At 36.3% G+C, this 24488-nt stretch overlaps 1 protein-coding gene across 1 annotated transcript in view; it reads left to right on the top strand.

Annotated features, from left to right (window-relative positions):
* The window catches only part of LOC130867753 (fibronectin type III domain containing protein 3C1-like), a 61842-nt gene that overhangs the window by 21326 nt on the left and 16028 nt on the right, over positions 1-24488 (top strand). The window contains exons 5-22 of the mRNA XM_057759906.1: positions 4220-4296; positions 6651-6930; positions 8259-8990; positions 10255-10310; positions 10625-10767; positions 12524-12583; positions 13012-13150; positions 13670-13723; positions 14455-14576; positions 14663-14837; positions 15602-15688; positions 15886-16024; positions 16628-16699; positions 17291-17409; positions 17533-17638; positions 18058-18164; positions 18376-18489; positions 19526-19675. Of these exons, the coding sequence (XP_057615889.1) occupies positions 4220-4296; positions 6651-6930; positions 8259-8990; positions 10255-10310; positions 10625-10767; positions 12524-12583; positions 13012-13150; positions 13670-13723; positions 14455-14576; positions 14663-14837; positions 15602-15688; positions 15886-16024; positions 16628-16699; positions 17291-17409; positions 17533-17638; positions 18058-18164; positions 18376-18489; positions 19526-19675 (2732 nt within the window). The remainder of the gene's footprint in view (positions 1-4219; positions 4297-6650; positions 6931-8258; positions 8991-10254; positions 10311-10624; positions 10768-12523; positions 12584-13011; positions 13151-13669; positions 13724-14454; positions 14577-14662; positions 14838-15601; positions 15689-15885; positions 16025-16627; positions 16700-17290; positions 17410-17532; positions 17639-18057; positions 18165-18375; positions 18490-19525; positions 19676-24488) is intronic.

Raw genomic sequence — 24488 nt, 5'->3', positions numbered from 1 at the left:
GTGGTGTAACAAGACTGGGAGCAAAAGGAGGAAGTGCAGGAGAGTGAAAGATGGCTACTCATGTTGCACACGGGTGAGAGGAGAAAAAAAAAGATGTTGAGGGAAAAGTAACTTTGAAGACTCTAGGGATGAGCAGGATGGCATTTTCTATAACATTGTGGCATAAGGGGTCACTTTGATATATATTTCAATTTGTTTAGAGAAATACTGGTTGGGCTTGAAGAACTAAGACCTGGTTATGATCACTATAGAGGTAAAGGTAAAGAAAGGTCAAGAGGGGTGGGGAGCCCAAGGGCAGAAGTTCCTGAGGGCCTGTTTCAGGGTGATGAAACCTCTGAGTATGTCTGGAGTGGAAACCAGGTGACCCTGAGATCATCTTTGGTTGCAACATAAAATATTTGGGAGAGACGCACAATGCTGGAGACCTGCAGCAGGAAGTAGTCTCTGAGACTTCAGACTGCAAGAAGGACAGTCTTAGGAACTGGTATCGAGTCCATAACAGGTCCACTATGTCATGCACTAGAATGTTATGGGAAGACAGGAATATTTGGGAGTACAAAGAGAGAGTGTGGACACAAGAGAGGAGAGAAGAAAGAAGTGGGACCCTTGAAGAACTTTTCCCAAGTGCTAGGAGCCATTGCAGAATAACCGTGCAGAACAGTCCAGGTAAGTCTCTGAGAGAAGTTAGACTTGGGGATGGTCCAAGTGAAAGGAAAAAGTTCCAAGATTTGGCTAGAGGATAATGGTAAAGAAGGCAACTTTGAGTCCAAGAATGAAAAAGGAATTAATGCGGGGGGAGGGGGGTCTGTGAAAAAATAATGGAAGGGCTGGGTGGTGGTGGCACACACTTTTCTTTGCAGCATTCTGGAGGCAGAGACAGCTAGATCTCTGTGAGTTCAAGGCCAAGCTGCTCTACAGAGTGAGTTCCAGGACAGACAGGACTTTTTCACAGAGAAACACTGTCTATAAAAACAAAAAACAAAATAAGAAAGAAAAGAAAAAAATAGAAATTTGGAGAATACGTGAGTAGATAGGTACTGTCAAAATGTCTTGAACAAGGTGGTAGAAATATTAGATTTGAAACAGTGATGATGGTCATGTTGCAGCTGGGGGAGTTTTGGGCATTAGGATATTCATAAGGAGGTAAGAAGTGATGGGTTTAAGTCCCTCCCTCCTGGCAGAGGAAAATGGATGTTTCAGAATTGAAATAAATCAAGAAGGAAGTCTGAGGGAAATGAGCTCCAGGTGATGGTGTTGGGCAAATGTCAGGTAGCCTGTGTCCTATATAATTGGGCCAATTTTAGAAACAAAAACAGGATTGAGGGATGTGAGAAAGTCACCCTCAAGTGCCGTCTAGCACAGAAGGATAAATTGAAGATAATTTGATAGACAAGAAAGACATAGGACTGATGCAAGTTTATGAAGCAAGCCCCCTCCTAATAGAGGAAATAGACAGTGGAGTAAGATGAGAAATGAATACTTAAAATTTATGTTATAGAAGAAAAAAATGAATGGGGTATGAAATGTGGAATCTCGGCTTGGGCTTTCATGCTAGTGACAGAAAGTATGCTCTTGTGGCTAGGAGGGCAGGGTAGAGGAGTTAGACAACAGAAGCATTCTCCACTTTATTACCTTGTGCCAACCCTCAGAGAGCAAGGCACTGGGCTCAAGAGCAACTGGTTGAGCTACCAGATGGGAGATGGTTTGGGAGGAAGAATCAGCAGAAGCTCTAAAGGTGGAATCTCCAAGGGAGAATGAAGGGGGTAGACTCTTTCAAGAGAAATTGGGTAGGGGAAAAGGACTGACACAGGAAAAGCCATTGAGGAGGCAGAAAGACTGTACATTGAGAGCTTCCTGCCTCTTTCTGGTTCTTGTCCTAAAGTGATCAAGGTCCTTGAGAATTTACCAAGTCAGAAGGCCTTTCATCACAAAAAGATGTTGTCCAATTTACATTGGTTCCAGGCCATTTCCTGAGGCAGATTTCATACCTAAGACCCAATTAAGAGATGTTAGACAAAAGATACCTTAAAAAGGATGGTGAAAGTATTTGGAGAAAATTTGGAAACCTATGGTGGTGAGGAAAGCCCATGATGTTCTGAAGACACTGGACAATTGTGCCTGTTAAGATGTCACTTACCAATAAGAAGCTTGAGAACCAAGAATTGGATTAGATTCGTAACCGCCTAGTCGATTATTCTCCATATATTAATGATTTCCTACCTTCTTCCTCTGAAATATCCACATCAGCAATGACAGTAACAGCACAGAGGACATGCCGAAGCAGGAGTGGATGTGTGATGGGGCATCAGGTGTGGTGAGGCTTCCTGTAATGGGAGCAGTTACATGCATAGCTTTTAAGAATATTGTCTACACCAGCATCCCTTTTAGAATATTATTAATAATCACTAAATTTCTCTGCATATAGTTCAGAGGGTCTTCATATCTTGTCTGCGATCTCTTTTGTGAGTGACCAACTTGCCAGAGACCATGCACTTTGTAGCACTATACTTAGCTTACCAAGGATGTGAAATAAAACATTCCATTCGACGAACACTGATCCAGATTTAGTTCTTAATAAAGAACACGAATGAAATAACAATTAAGGAAATATTTTAATATTTAAGAAATTTTTAAAATAATAAATAGAATAAGTGGGAATTATTGTTCTAACAATGATTTAGTGGAAACAGCCCCTTTGGTCCTTTGTTTGTTCTGGATAACTTTTAGTTAGGTCTCATATGTTATTCAAATAGCATATTTTTAGTGTTGAATTTTGAAGATAAACCAGGAATCTTAAAACACTAAGAGATTATGTTTCTGGCAAAAATATATTTGTCTTCTTATTTTGTTTTGTCCCATGAGTGACACAAATTGAGCCTTTTTGTCCTTCCTTTTGGGGGGTGAGGTGGTACCAGGGGAGGGGAAAACCTGGGAGGACTGGGAAGTAAGTGTAATCAGGGTGCATGATGTGAAATTTCTAAATAATCGACAAAAATATAAGAAAAAATATAAACAAAATTTTAAAATGTAATTAAGAAGCCACTAATTTGCTTTAAGCAATTGCAGAAATAGCCAAAATACTGTTGTCTTTTATTTCATAAAATAAAGGAATTTTGGTGAACTCATGGGGAAAAATAAAAAAAAATTAAAAAAAGATGTCACTTACCTATAAGACATTGCCTACAGAGATCAGAAAAATAAATGATGGCTGTTACATAGAGACACCCTGTCTCAAAAGACCAAGAAAAATTGTAAATAACTCAAAGAATGATGACATTTAAGTATCTGTAATATAACTTTTAGCTGCTATGCAAATATGTTTGAGATATTAAAATTTGTGGTATAGAAGTGCAGCATTGCATGTATAGTTCTAAGATGTTATTTATAGTAGGTCATTTCCTAAAAACTGTACACTTTTTTTAGTTTTTGAGATTTCTTTATTTTCATTTTATGTGCATGAGTGTTTTACTTGCACGGATGTCTGTGCATTATGTAAGTGCAGTAGTCATGGGTGTCAGTAGTGAGCATATCATCAGATGCCCTGGAACTGGAGCTAACCAATGATTGTGAGTCATCATGTGGGAGCTGGGAATGAAACCTAGATCCTCTGGAAAATCAGTGAGTTTTGTTTCCCACTAAGCCATTCCTCTAGGCCCCTAGTTCACTTTTGTAATTATTTCTTTTCTTTTGAGATCATACTATAATTATGTCATTCCCCCATCCTTCCCGCCCTCCAAACTATCCTATATACCCTCCTAGCTCTCTTACAGGCCACTTTCTCATTGACACTTGTTACACACATATATGTCTGTATATTCACTTTAATATTATTGGAAGGAAGCCCTAAAATAAAAATTCTTTTCATTTTATTAGGTAATATCACTGCAAGAAATTATTTTATGATGCAGAGAAAAGCTTTAGGCAATATAACCATGCTAAGTAAGAGAACACTAGCAGAAAGCTGATAGCTCATTTTCATTCACAGTGAGCTTGCCAACATTTTTAGAAGACATAATTTACAAGTCCTCATGATGTTCTTTAATGATATTCCATTGGTTGAAATTAATTTCCAGTGATTCTTCAATACTTTGGCAATGGGCAATGGCAACAATATCCTTTCAAAGTGGCTATTGTTGAAGCTCAGTGCTGATTTTCACTATGCAAAGTTAACTGGGTTTTGTAATGGACTTTGTTTAAAATTCATTAATAATTCTCACAGGACCAGCAGACGTACCTCTGATAGCACCAACCGGTAATTTGCCACCAATATACCTTCCTCCTGGTTATATATCTCAGGTATGCTAATGTGGTTTTTTCTTTGGCATCTAGCTCTTTATTACCATCTAATATTTTTACTATGCCAGTGTGTGATAACAGATTTACAGAAATATGTATTTATTTACATTATTGTCATTTCTTTCAATTTTTCTTTTAAATAAATCTTTAACTGTAATTATTTCAAGTGATTGGCTTTAACCAAGCCTCCCTTAGATTACCTCTTAAGCAACACCTCATTGTTTACTGAATTTATATCAAGGAATATTTAATAATCTTCCCTTGCTTTGTAGAGTTTGTTAATTGACCTTAAGTACCATTATAATTCTCACAGTAGTGGCTTCTGAAAACGTATAATCTTTAGTCCTTAAAATCACATAGAATTTTCAACTCAGTAGTGTTTCATTCTTAAAAGCCTAAAAAACATTTATATGAAATTCCTCAAATATTTACTGTGTACCTAAAATGAGCAGACAGATAACACTCATACTGAGATTAACAAAATATCAATGGCCTTGAAAATGTAGAATTGAAAAATATCTTGTTTTTCTTCTTCAAAGCCTTTGTCTTCATAGCTTATTTAGTTGTATATATTTAGTGGTATAGATGCAGAACACCAAAGAAGTCAGTGTAATGTACATAAATTCTGAACAAAATTACTTGTAAGAAAACATGAGTACACCTGTACCTGCACTCAGCAATTTCACTTTAAATTATTTAATAAGTAAAATATTTTTTGTGCTGGATTTTTGGTTTTTTAAATTGTTTTAAATATCTATATTTTTATTTGTTCCTCTCCCAACCCCTTCTACCCTCTCCCATGATCCCCATACTCCCATTTACTCAGTATATCTTGTGTTTTTCTTAGTAAGTAAATCCTTTAATTTATCACATGGATATATTTTTACAATGTTGAAATGATTTATTAATCACATATAAAATATTGCTTACATTGCTGTTTATAATTAAAAAGAGGTTTGAAAATAAATGTGATGCATAAAATGGGTGACTGTATTACATATGTACATAATGAAACATTAAAAAAATAAACAAAAAAAGGGAAAATGTTACTGGGTCTGGTGGTGCACACCTTTAATCCTAGCACTCAGGAGGCAGACACAGGCAAATCTCCATGAGTTATAAACCAGCCTACAATACATAGTGAAGTCCAACACAGAAAAAACTACATAGTGAGACTATGTCTCAAAGCAGGGGATATAATTGTAAACCTAAACAGAAAAGCCTTCAAAGTTATCTTACTAAATAAAAATGTGTTGGTGGAGACTGCTTGATGATTTTCTAGCCACTCATACCCAAAATAATCACACAGAATCTATATCAATTACAACACTGCTTGGCCAATATCTTAGGCTTATTGTTAGCTAACTCTTACATCTTACATTAACCTATAATTCTTGTCTGTGTTAGCCATGTGGCTTGGTACCTTTTTGTTGTGAAAGGAGCTGTGGGCTAAGTTCCTGATGCCCGGCCGCTAACAGCGGCGGGCTGTGTCCCGCCACCCAGCTAGCTTTACCCGAAATAATTACACGGAAACTGTATTTTTTTAAACATTGCTTGGCCCATTAGTTTTAACCTCTTATTGGCTAGCTCTTATATATTGATCTAACCCATTTTAAATATTTTGTGTAACACCACAAGGTGGCAGCTTACTGGTAAGATCCTAACCTGTGTCTTTGTCGGGTGGGAGAATCATGGCAACTGCCTGACTGGGCTTTTTTTTTTTCAGCATTTTGTTTTGTCTACTCCACCCACCTAAGGGTTAGCCTATCAAATGGGCCAAGGCAGTTTTTTTATTAATTAACCAATGAAAACAACAGATTAGAAAGAAATCACTCCCACATCACCTTTTATCAGCAACGCATTCTCATCTTGCTTCCTCTGCATCTAGGTGATGACTGAAGACTGAGCCTTTCCTCTTCCCAGAAGTGTTCTTAAGAAATTCACAATAGTTTCCAGTTGTAAAGCATTGAGAAAGTGAGGATAAGGAACGGTACTTTTAAATTATATGGTACACTTTAAGGTTTTGAAGTGTGCCAGAAATTACTTCCTTTAAACAGAAAGAGACTTACAGCCAAGCATGGTAGTGTATACCTTTAATGTTAATACTCAGGAGGCAGTGGGAGGTGGATTTCTGTGAGTTTAAAGTCAGCCTGGTCTATGCAGTGAGTTCCAGAAACTTCATAATGAGCTCCTGTCTCAAAAGAAAGCAAGATACATGTGGAAAAAAAAGAATGATCTTGCCTTCTAGATTATTGATTCTTGATATTATAGCTAGCCAAATTAACAGGATATGGTATAAATCTGAAATGTAATGATTTCTATGGAATTTAATATGATTCTGTCTTGTGTTTTAGGTGGTGGATGAAAATGGAATTCAAAAAATCATCGTTGTGCCTCAGACACTTGACTACCACATGCCCCTGACTGCTCCTGCTCAGCAGCTCTCACCCTTCATAGCACCGCCACCGCTGACATTCCCTCAGGACTCTCAGCTTATGTATCCCCCCTTTCACGGGGAATTCCCAATGCCTTACTTCCAAGAAGCTGCTCCGCAGCAGATGCCACCACCTCTAGCACTACCACCACCACTGCTGCGACCACCACCAGCAACATTTATATACCAGGAGCATCATGGTAATATGTGCTTTCCTTCTTTTGAGATTTTGTTTCTTTTTATATGTACAAAGGATCCACCTGAAGCCTGTGCACTGTGTGTGTATAGTGCCTGCCAAACCCAGTAGAGGGCATCATAAGTCCCGGGACTGGCCTTAACAGGCACTTGTTAGCTACTGTATGGGGGCTGAGAACTGAATCCAGATCACCAGTGCTCTTAACCTTTGTGCCATCTCTCCACCCTAGTATGCACTCTTCTTAAATGCAAAGCATTGTTATTAAGCTACAAATAGAGATGTGACATGGAAGTAGAAATTAAACTGTCTAAAAATTGAGAATATTGTTGAGTTATTAGAGTACTTGCCTAGCATGCATAAAGCCCTGGATGTGATCTCGAGTACCAAATAAAACCAGACATGGTGCTGTATATATACAATGCCAGCACCCTGCAGGTAGAAGCAGGAGGATTAGAAGTTAAAGGTCATCTTTGCTGGAGTTTGAGGCCTGCCTAGGAAACGTGATTTTTGTCTCAAGAACTTGAAGAGGCAGAGGGCAGAAGGAGGTGTAAGAGAAGAAGAAGGAGTATCTCAAAAAATAGAGAAGAGCAGGAATGGGAGGGGAAAGAAATGGGAAGGTAAAGATGTAAATAAGGGCAAAGAACATCATAAACTTGTATTAAAATACTTTTTGTGAAACCCATCAAAATAACGAATAGGTGCCATTAGAAACAGAAAATTTTATAAAAGTGGAAAAATATGAAAGAGTTTTAGTTTGTTAAAAGCAAACATATTTGAGCAGTTATTAAAGTGGAAAAAAGTAGAAGATAATAGCATTTCCTTGAATGATTATCTAGCATGCATATATCTTAGGGCTAATGATAGGTTATGCACAAAATGCTTATAATGCCTAAAGTTTATGTCTTATGCAATATACTCATGAAACTGTATTTTATTAGCATTTCTTGGTTTCTATATAGCATGGATTTGTGGCACATATTTTTCTATAAATTCAGATTGGAAAATGATTAAAAAACCTTGACTATTAATGCTAACTATTAGGAATATAAAATGCACTGGAGAATTGTCATCACAGTCATAAGACCTCAGGATTTAAAAGTGAATTTATTATCTAGGAAAATAATGTATTTGCCCATATTTTTCCATGCCTATCAGTATATCATAAAAACATATACATAGAACATATACATAAAATTGAATATTCAGATTGAAGAAAGTAAAAAATTAAGTAAAGCATAATTTATCAGTGTTCTTTTGATTTTAAGTGGAAAAAAGAACTTGAAAGAATATGGTTATTATGATTACTGAACATTATCACATTATCTTTTTTAGAAACCTATACTCATGGAAGAGTAAATCATAACCAGTTTCATGAGAGGACTGTTAAAATTGGAGAATATTCAAAGAAGAAAATGAGAGATCATCAATTTGGTGAACAGAAGACTAGCTCCATGTTTAATGACACTTCTTTGCTTCTGAACAAAGTCATTGACATGTCCGGTACTTTTAGTCCTCTTTGTCCTTACACTGTGGTGGATTCTTCTCCAGGAATTCACATTGATAACAATACTTCAAGCACTTGCTCTCTGAATACTGTCTTAAGCACTTGCACCATTGACAATACTCCGAAAACCTACATTGCCGACAGTCTTCCAGACATTAACACTACTGACACAATCACTAGTTCCTCTAAACATACCCCTAGCACTTCTACCTCAAACGCTACTCTTTGCTCTGACATCATTAATAGTGGTCCAGGTCCTTCCAGAATTGCTCATGATCCAATCACCTCTGATGGAACTCAACAGTCATCAAATACCGAGAGTACTTCAAGCTATATTTCTGAGAGTGATCACAACATTTTCATCTCTGAAAACACTCATATCCCCTCTTCAATTAATAATGTGTTCAGACCTTCTGGTACTTCCAGCATTTCCAATAATACCAGGGCTTATACTGAAAATAATCATGGAACGAGAGAGAATAATGTGGGAGGTGGCGACAATAATCAAATATCAGGTGGAAAACAAAAGAAGAATGAGTCGTCAAATGCCGTACTACAAGGTAAACCCAGGAATCCGGTTTTGTTGCCAATGAGTAATCAAACCAACTATTTTGGACTCTCGATGCATTTTTAAATAAATTTCTACTGCATATCACTATTTATTTAGTCTGTGTTTGTATGTGAATAAGGCATTTCCGAGGGAAACTTGTGGGAGTTTATTTTCTCGTTTCAACAGTGCAGGTCCCTGGATCAAACTCAGGTCATACTGCTTTGTGGAAAGTACCATTATTCTCCAATATCACCTCAACAGCCCACATTAAATATTAATGTGCTATTCTCTGCTCCTGCTTACTATTAACTACATTATACTTGTACCTCCATGTTTTTATTTTTAATTAATTTTTGGTTGATAAATAATAAACATACATTTAAAAAGTATAGTGTGCCATTTTGACACACACAGATATATGTAATATATATATATATATATATATATATATATATATATATATATATATGATGGAATTACTAAGTAAAGCTAACCGATACCTGTCACTCACTTACCAATCAGGTGTTTTTCCTGTTGCAACTTTTAAAATGCATGTATGTTATATTTAAATTTATCTTATATTAACCAAAGTCACCCTGCCAAGCAATAGCTCTCAAAAATTTATTTCTCCCATATGAAATTTTCTTCCCTTTGTTCAGTAACTACACATTCTCTAGCTTCCACCCAATTCCTGGTAATATTTTCTTCAACTCTACTAAATTCTACATGTAAGTGAGATCATGATGTATTTATTTTTCTGGACTTGACTTATTCCATTTAGTATAATGTCTTTTGGGGTTGTATATGTTGTAGCAAATGATATAACTCTCATTCTTCTTTTGAAGACCAATTAGGCTGTGTTTTAAAATAATGAAAAATGTGAGAATGTATCTCAGTGGTAGAGAGCTTATATAGTATGTGAAAGGCCCTGGATTAAATTCCAAGCAACACACACAGACACAAATAAATGTATCTTCTTGTAATTGCATGTGCTTGAATACTTATCTTGTTGTCATCTAATGAAACATTGAAAATTTCAATCCTACTTATCTTGTCTGGCTTTATTTAAATTGAGTAATTTGGTAAATATCCTGCTAGATTTTAATATGTATTTTGACCAAATTCTTGTTTTACTGTTTGAGGTAAAATGTCATTAGGTCTTAGTAGTTTTCATTGTGCTGATGTATTTGAAGGGTGAAGGTAGATCTAACAATTTTCTCTTGGTTTTGCCAATATATTATTTTTGTTTGAGGTGAATTTTTTCTTACTTTTAGAAAATAATACAGAATACAGAGCACAGCCCTGCTGTTCCAACCTTGAAAAGCCTGTGGTAAGTAACTAAACTGAAAAGTTCATGCTCTTTTACCTTTTCACTCTTAATCCGCATGATCACTGTGATGTTTTCTTTAATAGAAGATTCATTTGAAGCATTTACTGTGTTAAAATTTTCATAATCTCCTTCAGCAATGCAATGATAACCAATGCAGCATCATTAAATATAAAATTAATGGCTAGTTATTTAATCCCAGTATTTCAGCACCTAACATGGGAGTTACACCAAATATCAATTAAGACATAAAAAGACTGTATCAAAATTACACATTATGACTTTTAAGTATATTCCTTGCATTTTCATCATTTTAGGTTTCTAATATCCAAACAAGATCTGCTACTGTTTCATGGAATCTGAACAGTACCGGAAAATGTGATCATATTAATTCTCCTGTGACATTTGAAGTGGCACTGTCTAGCAATGGTAAAAATGGATTCTATAAAAACATTTATAAGTAAGTCTTTTTAATTATTTTGTGTTATTCAAGTATACTATATAAACATATAGTCATTGTGCCACAACTTATCCTTAAGCTAAATTCTTCATTTTGCCCCCTAAATTATTCCTTTAGACAGGGTTAGTATTTAGTTTAGTTTTTTTCTAGTAGTTGGTTCCTAAATCAATCCACAAAGCTCATTAGATCACAGATTTTATTTAAATATCGAGTCATCCATTTTCAGCTATAGGATACCTAAAATTTGAACTTAAGGAGGCTAATAAAAAATGAACCTTTAATTCCTCCTCATTTTCCACTTGGTTCAGTTTAGGAAAAATTTGCTCCATGTGATGGTGTCTTTGGGTAAACAAGTGAGATAGTTTACACGGCAGTGAAAATTCAAGCCCTGGATTCTTAATTAAGTTCTGGGAGCTGGTTATAAAATGGAGTCTGTTAAAATAGCAAGATAAATTGAGGGGTGTGGCTCAAAAGATTGATCCAGGACTATGGAGAATACAGTAGAAAATAACATGTGCACAACCAGATGTTCTAAACAGCAGTCAGCCTGAATGAAGATGCAAACAGAGAGAAACAAGGAAGGAAAGACATTCAGATAGATAGAAAGGGACAATCTTATATCCATTTTTCAGCTTAGGCAGTAAGCCAGGGATGGTGTACAAGATTTTGAAAATCATATGTGACAACTTTATTTTCTAGAACTCTGCATTTCTGGCCAGATACAAAAAAGTAAAAATGGGAATTTATATAAAGTTTCATTAATTTGATAATTATCATGTAAAATTGTGAGCTTTAACATTCACAGCCCACACTACTCTATACTCGGAAGGAGACAGGGAAATGCAAAATTAACTAAATAGAACTTAGCATTCAACGTTGGGAGGAAAAAGAGGGGGTAGAGGAGGAGACACAGGAAGAAGAAGAGTTTGCCTGTTTGCTGACATCTCTGATCATCCTTAAAGGCTTTTAAGTAGCCTTTTGACAAGGTATCCATCCCTTCAATCTTTAGAGGGGTCTTTTTAGGAATTTCTTGGTATGGTCAAATACACTTAGGTCTTTGTAAGTTTCTGCTGAGGAAGACAGTTTGGGGTCTATAATCCCTCTGGTTGGATGGCCCAATAGGATCCCACTGCAGAAACATCCATCTGAAACTGAATGAATGAATGAGAGAGACATGGTGTTATTTGAAGCTTTGGTATCTACATTCATGTAAATGAGCTACTTAAAAGTAAATCTGTACAATTTTGGTTAAATATATGTGGCAGTAAAATTCAAATTGACTGCTTTAAATTACTCTTATGATTCTTGGTGTGTGGTATAAAGATTTATTGATGTAACAGTCAAGACAAACTCAGTACTTCTTAGTGGCCACTTTCCAATTAACCAACAGCACCTTGTTCAGCTCCTCCAGTCTTGGTGCAGATGTGCCAATCTGGATCCCTGCTCTATGAACTTGAACGCCTGCTGTAGAAATTTAGAGCAGCTCTGTGGTGTGTCCACCAGCTTGTGGCAACCACTCACCTCCCAGATCATATCCCTCATCAACTTGGTATGCTTGGTGAGGCGCTGCTGCTCCTCAATGCAAGCTAGAGCCTACTAGAAATATTTTGCACATATATAAAGTGGTTTTAAGTTATCCAAACTTCAAGGAAAACTGTGTTTTCTTTATCAGTTATTCAGGTAATATGAGACTAGGACTGTTTATTAGCTGTTAAATATGAGTGAGATCCCATGTAAACAAAGATTATCTTTACAGTGGTAATGAGGGTACTGTGGCCCTACATCATCTCCAGCCCTGCACAGTCTACTTTTTAAGGTAAGAAGTCTGTCCTATACAACCTGCCACCAGACTGCAAGCCAGCCAAGACTCCTCAACCTATGAGAGTTTTAGTACTTAGAATTTCTGAAGTCAGCCTGTTTATTTACCAGCAAAATGCCTTTTCCTTCCACCTTCAAACAACTCCACTTCCATACTCATGTAAGCAACCCTAGTTTAACTCATTAGGTTACCCAGAAAAGAAAGGCCATGAAGGTAAAGAGTGGGGAACTATTGGGAATGAGAAGGGAGCAAAAGAGAATAATGGGAAAGGAGGAGGTATGATCTTCTATGAAAATGCTATAATGTGAGCCGTTATAATGTATAAACAGTATATGCTAACAACAGAACAACAAAACATGTGTCGAGAAGCACAATCCTGCAACTCAGTACTTGAAAGCTTATGACAATTGCTGTTACCCTTTCAGAGTTACAACCATAAGAGACACAGAGCACAGAAATGTGTCTGAAGTGGTTAGTTTCACAACACGTGGCTGTGAACCAGACCCTCCACTTGCACCGAAACTAATTAGCAGAACCAAGAACAGCCTGAATCTGCAGTGGAAAGTAAGAATTTTACTGACAAAAGCATCTCAGTGTTTTTTTAAAACACTCTCCTGTATCCTGAATTTTAAAGATGGATTATGCATGCTTCATCTAACTTACTTCTCTAATGCTTTTCTTCACAATACTCGTTCTCTTCATTCTGAGAAGTCCTGCCAAGTGAATTGAGAAATGTCAGTAGAACTTAGGTAATTAATAAAAAGTGAACTGCCCCTTTTCACCACTTAAGTTTTGGTGTTAGTCATCACGGTTACCAATAAATCTGTCTCTCCAATTTCTTTTAATCAATTTTAATTTCTTTTCTTTTATGAAGTCTGAAAATAAAGTATAGAATCAGTGTTTGTATTGTAGACTATAAACCATATGTTCTAACCTTAAATCTGAATTGCCATGAAAACAAATATCCTATTTTTTGCAGTAATTTATACCAGATTAAATGCATACACATGTATACATTATATGTAACATATATGTATTATGTAAAAATAACCCACCATAATTTTATTATTCTGATCTATTCAGGGTTCTAAAGATAATGGATCCAAAATAAGCAGCTTTCTTTTGGAATGGGATGAGGTATGTACATTTATTTTGATTTTAATTTTATTAAAATAGTTTTTCATATGATGTATGCATATTACTGTTTCCCCTCCCTCAACTCCAGGTCCCCTATGCATCCCTCATGCAAATCCACAGACTTTCTTGTTTTCCTTAGAAAAAAGGCATCTAATGCAAGAAAGAAGAAAATAATAAAATAAGATAAAATTTTAAAAATATCTGAATAAGAAAAAACAAACAAATAAACAGAAAAAGAGTTAAAGAAAAAGCACAAGAAACACATGTAGTTATATGTGCATACATCTGTGCACGTAGAAATCTCATAAAGATCAGAAAGCATAATATCTAATCAAAAGACCTGTACATATTTTTTAAATGCCCAGACAAAGCATTATGAGTCACTAAAAAATGTCCACTTTTACCATTGAATTCATTTTGTTATTGGTCAAATACTGCTGGGAATGGATCCTGCCCTTAAGTATGGTTTGGATACCCAGGGAGACTCCATGGGAAAAAAATAAATTTTTCTTTTTTAAGTCAGTCGTTTTCATCTGAAGATAAGTTCTGGCTTAGGGATGAGGGCTTGTGTCCATTTTCCCGTCAGTTAAGGGATCCCATTGGGCTTAGACTTCATGCACAGATATCTTTAAAAATCATTCACCTGATTGTGAATGATTAACTCTATGATGACTATGTGTTGTTAGGTGCAGTATTTTAAAATATTCTAATATTTTGTGTGCATTGTTAAGGGTAAAGGTGAAGAGTTCAAAAGTTGCTACAGTGGTCCCACAAAACAGCACAAGATATTTAAACTGACCGCTTCTACAAAGTATTCATTCAGATTAGCTGCCAAAAATCACTTCGGCTCCAGGTATACTAAATTATTTTCACTATTGAAAAATCTACAGTGCCATGAGATCCTGAAACTGGTGTTTCCACTTTAACATATCCTTTTAGTAATTACAGTGAAATAGCCGTCTTCTACACATCAGGAAACACACCTCCGGCACCACTGCCTCCTAAGTTGAAAGAAGCAGGAGTCTATAGTTTGTCACTGGAATGGTGTGCCCCAACAAACCCAAACCCAAATGACACTCTTACTTATGTCCTCGAGATGGAAGAACCAAGATCTGTAAGTTTCCGGTTTGGGGGCTATGATCTTTAGCCTCATCTCTCAATACCTTTTTATACTCACTTCTCACTTGGAGGGGGGAACAACCTTGAGTCCCTGGGTTCTGAATGGGCTCAATGCAGAGCAACTAACTGTTGGGCAAGTCTGCATAGGCCCCTCATCCTCAACCAGCTCAAGGAAACAGCGTCATCTCTGCACTCTGCTCGTTCTATTCAAAGACGTCTGCTAGCATTTTCAGCTCCAGCCCTGTTCTGGCTGACTCTCTGTGGTCACAGATATCTTTCAGCACCTTTACACAAATCTGCCAAGCTGTCTACCTTCATCTCAGTTTTCTCGTGTGGGTGGGCAACTATCTCATTCCATTTGGAGCTTTCAAATCTGTGTCAAAGAGCCAGTCAATTTAAACAGCAGCCACAAATTACTATGTACAAGCCATAAAATGTTAAATGGAGGAGATAACATTGAGACGTGTTCTGGGTTGTAACTAATAGGCTCATATAATATCAGAGCTGGACAAGGCAACCCAATAGGAGGAAAAAACTCCCAAAGGCAAAAGAGTCAGAGATACACCCACTCCCACTATTAGGAGTCCCAAGAAAGCATCAAGCTAACAGCTGTAACATATATGTAGAGGAACTGGTGCAGACTCTTTGGGGTTCAGAATGTCTAAGGTACTTTCTCAAGACCATTAAGGTAGATAGCTAAGTTGAAGCTAGAGCTGGAACCTAAGCTTCTTTCTTAAATTCCCTGTCCTCCATTTTCAGGGATTGGGTTTTAAACCTAAATACAATGGAGAAGATCTCTCGTGCATTGTAAAAAATCTTCAGAGAAATACTACATACAAGTTTCGGGTATGTGCCATGATTTAAAAATTGGTTTTGTGTTTTCATATATGACTAAACTTTTCGCTGGAATAAATGCTGGTTTTTTTCTTTGAAATGAAACTTTACTTTGTATTTATTTCTTGGAAATTCTCACCCAGCTGCACATTATCAAAGCAGACGTTTATTTCCAATGTCCAACAAAATAATTTCTTTTACACGAACAGATTTTTGCCTACAATCTGGAAGGAAGAAGCAACCCCAGTGGAGAAGTAAAATACTCTACTTGTCCAGCCAAGCCTGGATACCCTAAAAAACCATATGTAGTGGGAGCAATCCATGCACGCCAAGTAAAAATTGGCTGGGGTAAATAATTCTTCTATGTCTGAAGTTTGTTCTCTCCATAATTACTATTGAGAGGAAATCTTTCTGCAATTGCTCTAAGCTTAACAAAATAGTCCCATTTGCATGTGAAATATTCTGCAATATAAATGAGTTTTATAAACCCTATCGTTTTCTGATAATTTGCTATTGAATTTCCTATAGCTAGCATAACTAGTCACATATGAACCAACTTTTGAACTTCATATGTATCCTTAAATAACTGTCTTCCAAGTAAAATTTTAGTCAAAATATGTACTATAGTAACAGGTCTGTGTCAAAGATAAAGGTCAGCTTAATCAGAAATTATGTCTAAACAGATTTTTTGCCCCTAAATTAGATGAATAAAAATTACTCCACATATTCTTATCATTTTAGTTTCTTACCAAGAACTTTGAAATACTATCTAAATACTTGATGAGTGATATCAAATATATGTAACTTGTATTAGATTTTTAGATTGTTACTAGTTATATAACAATGTCATTTATATTTTTCTCTGTGAGAAATTACATTTTATGAGATAAAATTTTAGTGAAAGACTTGCAAGCTTTTATAGAATCACTTAAAATTTGTCTCTCTTTTTAGACTCCCCCAAAGACAATGGTGGAATGCACATTTCAAGTTACAGTTTAGAAGTCAGTGAAAATTCAGATGGTGGTAAGGCAACACAAATTTTAAAATATTTTATTTTGAAATAATCTTATAGCCATATAGAAGTTTTGAAAAAATAGTACACAGTTTCCTACCAAAACTATGACTTAGCTTCAGCTAATAGTAGTGTCTTATATAATCATAGTGCAATTGCAAGAACCAGAAATTAATATAAATATACACCTATAAGACCAAACCACAGAATGCAATTGGAGTACTTTTGATTAGAAATCGTGACTTACTGATCCCATAAACTTTTGTTTAATTCTGCTGGGAGTAAAATAATTTATCATGAAAAATTATTGGATTACGCTGGACCGTGGTAACATAAATGTTTAATCCCAACACTCAAGAGGGAGAAGCAGGCAGAGCTTAAGTGAGTTAGAAACCAGCCTGATCTACAGAGTGATTTCAAAGACAGCCAGTGCTACATGGAGAAACCCCATCTTGAAACCTTACCCCCCAAAAGATAATTTGATCAAATTGTGTTCTAAGATGGTTGTTTCTTTATCATGCATATATTAATTGTTGTGGGGACTTATAAAATTTAGATGTGACCTATGAACAAATTTAGCCAAATTGCTCCACTTCCTGCAGCAAATCTTTGGAAGATAATCTACAATGGCACTCTCCAGGAATTTCTGTACGATGGCCTCCAACCAGGAACCACATATAAACTGAGAGTCTTTTGCACTTCACCTGTAGGCCAAAGCCAGGTAAGAAATCAGAAAGGGAAGAGTTCTCAAATTGAGGGTTGAAATAAACTGTTATGTTACTGGATGTTTTCTAAAGCTGAAACTCTAATTTAGTAAAATAGTAAAATATTTTCTATCTCTTAGCCTTCTGATGTATTGACAATTCAGACACCCACTCTACCTCCTGCATCTTGTCGCTCACTGCCCTTAAACAGTAAAACCAAGTGCAAAGACAAAAACCTTCTCCTTGGTAAGTAAGGCTTCCTTACATGATTGACAACTGTGCTTAAACTTCTAGTCCTGTGACTTTTGTTTTGCGTACATGTGTTAATATCATTAAGTAGAGTTTCCTTTTAGTCTGAATTGAATAATTCTTAGCAAACCAATGTTTGATAATGGAAACCTAGCTTAATTTCTAAGTCAAATTACAAGGTTAATTGATACAATAAGCTTGGCATCTCTAAAGAATTTTAAAAGAGGAATCTTAACTCACTCCACAGTATATTGTATTGTTCTAAAGAACCATCCATGAAAACCAGAGACTTGGTATGAAGCAAAACATAAAGAATAGTGTATGTGTTTAGTATAAACAAGAGTGGGTTTGAACACTAATACCAACATAATTAATTTGTGGAGGTGAGAACTGAGTGTATTTTACATATTTTATAGACAATTGCTCCGTTAATGGGAACTTGGAAACATTCATGCGTGGCAAAAAAGCAAAAGGTCCCCGGAATGACAGAAAGGAGTACTCTGGCTCTAAAAAGAAATGTACAGTAAGTAAATGACTTCCTGAAGAACCCACAGTTTCTGGTTAAAAACATAAAATAGGAGAAGAGAAGTTACACTGCCCAGGTGACCCGCCTGTACTTTATTTCACTTTGAGTGAATACATGCTTGCACTGTACTTGTCGTCCAGGTAAGGAGTGACCACGCCTGCAAAGTCATGCATGGGTTTGTTTATTTGTATGTCTGTTTAATTTGTAGCTTGGATCTCATTCTATGAAGTGTGGAACTGTACCAGCCCGGCACCCTCCTTCTCAGTGTGGGACACCTGTGCTAACCTGCAAGGGTCCAACCTGTGTTGTTGTCAGTTGGGAGGTATTTCACTAATTCAACTTCTTATTAATTTTGCTGATACACAAACATGATAATGGGTTAGAACATTTTGTGGAAAAACTCTGAAATCTCTAATAAATCAAAGATTAGAATTAGGATCCCATAATTTCTCATGACTCATAGATTAGAATTAGGATCCCGTAACCCTCAGACCTTGGTTTCTAGAACATACCTAGGAATTGATACCAGTAATATCATGAAGACTACAGAATTGATATTCTGCTCTTCATATATCAACTATAAAAACAGGGATCAAAGTGGACTATCAATGGGTTACTAATTGAGGTTTTAAAGCCAATGCAAGAGACAGCTAAGGTAAATTATTTTATAAAAGTTTAACTTTCTGTGCTACTGAGGACTGAAGCTGGGGCTGATTTATGCATGCTAGGCAAGCGCTCTACTTCTGAACAATATCCCCAGCCCAGAACTTGCTATTCTTTGAAGAACGTCATTGAAAAATCTTCTGGTACCATTTCTAACCTGTAACTGCAAGCTGGTACATAAGGTATATTAAAGATTTAAAAATATGCTTTTAACAACCCATGTGAATGTCTTACCAAACTAGTTACATTATTAATATTAAGGATTAACCTAATTATTTAGGCAAATAGGTTCATTTGGGTTGTTCTTTTTTCCCCCAGTCTCAAGCAATGGCTTATTTTTTTTAACATTGACAGAAAAGGCTTAGTCTGTTAATAATGTATGACAACACTAATTTTTTAACTTATGTAGGCCAATTCACCAGGTCATGTGATCAGTGATTTATTATACTAACCAATGGCAATGTTAAACAATATTTTTGTTTTCATTCATCTCGGTTGTGAAATCAGCACGTCCTTTTTCTTACTCTAACTTGTGCCTTTGAATGTGGTTCTAGTGTCCTGCCTGTGTTTGTTTCCATCCATCTCTATCCTGTTTCACTTGATGGATTACAAGCTTCATGTGTTATTCCTCTCCACAGTATCTAATATACCACTTAGAAAAAGGATTGAATTTCTGTATGCATTTCATCTTTCAGATTCCTAAATGCAATGGTGCTGAAATCACTGATTACCGACTGCAGTGGGGACAAGTTGAAGATTCCATGCACTTGATTTACACTGGCCCTTGTTTGCGGTATGAAGTCAAAGGCCTTATTCCAGCAACCACGTATTTTTGCAGAGTACAGGTAGAGTTGACATTTCCTTCACTATAAAGAAGGCAATAGCGATTGAACTGCACTTCCCATATATAGAGAATACTAGTGTCATTTCCAATGTAAAGACCAGAGTAAAGTCAAGAAGAGAAGGATTTCTAAGAATATTGCTTATCTTTGACTACAGCACTTGGAGTTCCTTCTCTATTATTTAAAGCTCCAAAGGATCTCACATGTACTTTCCAGTCCCACTTGATTTGTCATATTTCCATTATACATCTGTGGTTTTCAGATCTCGCTGAACTTAGCAATTATCTAAAATGCTTATTTAAAACACTGACTTGAGTCAGGGCTGTTGTACAGGCATGTATTTCCAAAATTTTGGAGGGTGATGCAGGAGAATTGCCACAAGTTTGAGGTAAGCATGGGATACATAATAAGTTTAGGCTGGACTGGAGTATACGATGGGTCCTGGGTCCTTGTCTGAAACAAATACACCTGTTCAGGCTTATACAATCAGTTTCTTTCTTTTTTTCTTTTTCTTTTCTTTTCTTTTTCTTTTTCTTCTTCTTCTTCTTTTTTTTTTTTTTTTTTTTTTTTTTTTTTTTTTTTTTTTTTTTTTGAGGAGAGTGTTGTTTTGCTTTTTGACTTTTTTTTTCCTTTGGATTTTTCTAGACAGGGTTTCTCCATAGCTTTTGGTTCCTGTCCTGGAACTAGCTCTTGTAGACCAGGCTGGCCTCGAACTCACAGAGATCCGCCTGCCTCTGCCTCCCGAGTGCTGGGATTAAAGGCGTGCGCCACCACCGACTGGCTGCTTTTTGACTTTTTAAGACATGGCAGGGATTCTCTGTGTAGCCCGGGTCGTCCTGGTATTCTCACTGGAAAACAGGCTGGCCTCGAACTCAGAAATCCCACAGCCTCTGCTTCCCCATTTCAAAGATAGGTTGACTTTGAGGAAAAACTTGGGACAGGTGCTTATCAGAAGTCAATACAGTAAGGCAATGAGCTTCATTTACTGGCTAGGGTTCTTATAGCACTCGGGCCTGGGGATTCTGGGAATTTTCCTGAATGATCAGAATGGTCTTGTGGGTTAGATGAGATGATGTTACTGATTTAACTAACATTACAGGAATGATATATTAAATTAAAATCTGTCTTCAGCAAACTGAAACTGTTAGCTTCATGGAAAGGGATACTATTCAGGTCAGAATGGAGCTGCCTTCAAGACAAGATGGCTGTGCTTCTGTTCTCTCAATTCAGGAACTATGCTTTGCAAGGATGTCTCTAATGATACTTCCTGTTAAGGAGGGGCAACAGTCCTAGGAATGAAGGGTCTAGAGGAGGAGGACAACTTTAAGGCCTTCTTGTGAGTTGACTGTGCTAGGAAAATTGAGGTGGTCCTTTCAGCTGAAAACATCTGGAAAAGGTTAGCAAATCATGGAAGAAAGAGCAATCCCAGAAATATCATGATAAGCAGGAGCAACCAAAAGAGCAGCCAAAAGAAGCAATTAAGTGTGTGAAAAGGTTAATCATGAGATCTAAGACCCCTGAAGAACAATGACTGTATCCTTTTTATTTTAATTTAATTTTATAAAGATGCCTGACACCAGGGGCTGGAGAGATGGCTCAGAGGTTAAGAGCATTGCCTACTCTTCCATAGGTCCTGAGTTCAATTCCCAGCAACCACATGGTGGCTCACAACCATCTGTAATGGGATCTGGTGCCCTGGTGCCCTCTTCTGGCCTGCAGGCATACAGACAGAATATTGTATACATAATAAATAAATAAATAAATAAATATTTTTTTTAAAAAAAAAAAGATGCCTGGCACCCACAAAGGCCAGATTAGAAGGCATCAGATCCACTGGAACACAGTTTCAGACGGTTGTGAGCCACACTGGGGATGCTGCAAACTGAACCCAGGACCACTGTAAGAGCAACAAGTGTTCTTAATCATCAAGCCATTTCTCCAGTAAAGTAGCCTTTCAACCTTGTGATCCATCTCTATCTGAACTGACTTACTGATAAAAAAAATAACACTGTTTATTCAAAAGTGCACACATAGCCCCCATGGGTGTCCTGTAGAAGACAGGGAGGGTCCAGAAGTTCTGCTTGACAGCAACAGCTAGGTAACAGATCTGGTCTTGGATTATCAGAAGCCAGTGTCCAACATTGCTGATGCTCTCTAATACTTGTTTAGAGAGAAAGATGGGTTAACTGGTGAAAGGTTTCTCATATGATGAGGGTCCCCTACTTAACACCATGAAGACTCCCAAGGTTGTTTAGAGACCCTGATGGAGCCTGACACCTGGATAAGTATATCCTAGGATGTTTTAGTACAAAAGATCTCCACACTTTCTCAGAATGGAATATAACAAATATTTATTAGGTGGTAAACTCATATAAAGTATAGTGACCTGCAGTCCTCTGCATGCACAAGGAACTGAAACCCAATCCAGCATCCAAAGGGCTCATGCAGGCTATTTTGTCTGCATTTATAGTACATAAGACCACACCCAAAGTTGGCTAGTATCTTAAATGCTATTGGCTGAAGGAATTCCCACAGCACCTCCCCTTTTGTCTAAATAAAAGAGTTTTAAGGCTAATACAAAACTATGTACAATCAGAACAAATATCAAGTATAAAAATTGGAATTACAACCAGAATGAACAACATCAAGCAAGAAATATATGTTGAATTTTTCAGTAGTTATCTTTTCCAAAAGGAGCCTAAGTCTTATATTAGAAATGGCTTTTCTAATTCATGAGAGGAAAGTAACTATGACTATCTAGTCTTCAAATTCATCAAAGATCTGAGAAGGTAAATAATATTACTTGAATAAACAGGAAGTGTAATCAAGCAACTTCCAAAAGGTGCTAGAAATGACAGTGACAACTGGTTATCTGGGCAATCACCCAAAGTCTCATTTGCAATGCTAGGACAACCAGCTTTGCCTATGGCCTAGAGCAACTGACAGACCATTTTCAGAAGCAGGAAAATTTTAAAAACCATCTTACATTGTCTTGGCAATGTTTGGCAATCTTTTTGCTTGTATCATGTTTGTTCAGTCTGGACACTGCATTTTTCAGTGGTTGAGGTAGTGTCAGTTATTTGCCCAAAGGCCAGTTTGTTAAGAAGAAAACAAGGTCCAAGTGGAGTATATTCAGTATTCAACATTCTCTCAGGAATAGATCAGTACTTCCAGAAGCAATCATCTCTCATGTCATCAGAATCCTAAGTTATTTGAATGTCATATTCTACAGTTCTTTGAAGTAGTTAAAGGTTACCTATCTATGCAGAATACAATTTCTACACATCTAAAGAACTTGGTTAGTCTAACTATGGCAAACATGGATGACTATTGATCTATAATTCTTAATACCTATATAGCTTAAAGACTAAGGATTCATATTAAACAATATTTAAACAAATGTGCAGCAGATGAGAACAATGACCTCCAAATGTAAACAATGTATAAGTATCTTGATCGGAGGTAGAAATATTGCAATATATTATATAATATATTATTATTGCAATATAATAAATGTATCCTAAAATTACATCAATATACAAAATATCTTAAAAAGAGGTAGAAACATGCATCCATATAAAATGACAAAATAACTCTGCATAGGTACAGAAATATTGTACACAGAAATAAGAGTATGTTCAATATAACAAATATAATTTGAATTTTTATCAATATACAAGAATTTATACCAATGTAAATCGTCTATAAATAATAGCTCACAAGTATTCTCACTACTATTCACTATTATTATTATTGTGAGTAAGCTCACACTAATCTACCTATTATCCTATCTAATCCCTTTTCTCAAAAGAGATCCCTGAGCCTACTTAATTTCAACCCCCAACCCTATATAACTTATAACCAACCCCTAATAGATGTCCCTAACCCTGAGGACAAACTTTGTTGGAAGAGGGGAACATTGTCTTCTAGAATCATTTTCAGCTGTCATGGAGGCAATGCTATTTCTATGGGATCCTATAAAAACTAAAATGATGGATAAGTTTCAAGATTACTGTTTGGTACAATTACAGATAGTCTTTGAGTAGTCACTTGGGTTTTTCTGAAGTTCTTATTTTAAGTTATGGTCAGAATATTGTAAAATGGTGTACTATCTCGACTAACCTAATTTTCTATTTTATAACCTAAATAATTGATAGAATCTCCTCTTTGTATTTTTTTCAGGAGCAAATTATAATCCCCAATTAGGCAAAACTTTCTTTACTTCTTCAAACTTTCTTTCTAAATTATCTACATTTGAATCAGATAGCAAAATGCCATCCATGTAATGGTAAACTATAAATTTAGGAAATCGCTTATGTATTATTTCCAATGGTTTACTTACAAACTATTGGCACAGGGTGAGGCTATTTAACATTCCCTATTTGAGAACCCTCCACTGAAATCTCTTAGAAGGCTGAGAATTATTATAAGTAGTCACTGTGAAGGAAAAATTTTCTGTCTTTTTCTTATAAAGGTATAATGAAAAAACAATCTTTTAAATCAATAGCTATAAAAGGCCATCCTTTAGGCAACAGGGAAAGCAAAGGAATTCCAGATTGTAGAGGGCCCATTGGTTGAATAACTTTATTGACAGATATTAGATCTGTCACCATTCTCCATTTTCCAGATTTCTTTTCAAGAACAAATACAGGAAAATTCGAAGGGCTGGTTGATTCTTCAATATGGTGCACATCTAGTTGCCCCTGTACCAGCTGTTCTAAAGCCTATAGCTTCTCTTCTGTCAAAGGCCATTGTTTAACCCATATTGGTTCCTTAGTTAATCATTTTTAAAGGCAGGGCTGTTAGCACCTCTGAA

Source organism: Chionomys nivalis, chromosome X (genome assembly GCF_950005125.1).
Source record: "Chionomys nivalis chromosome X, mChiNiv1.1, whole genome shotgun sequence".
NCBI lineage: Eukaryota > Metazoa > Chordata > Mammalia > Rodentia > Cricetidae > Chionomys > Chionomys nivalis.
This window is presented reverse-complemented; position numbering and strand designations above follow the sequence as displayed.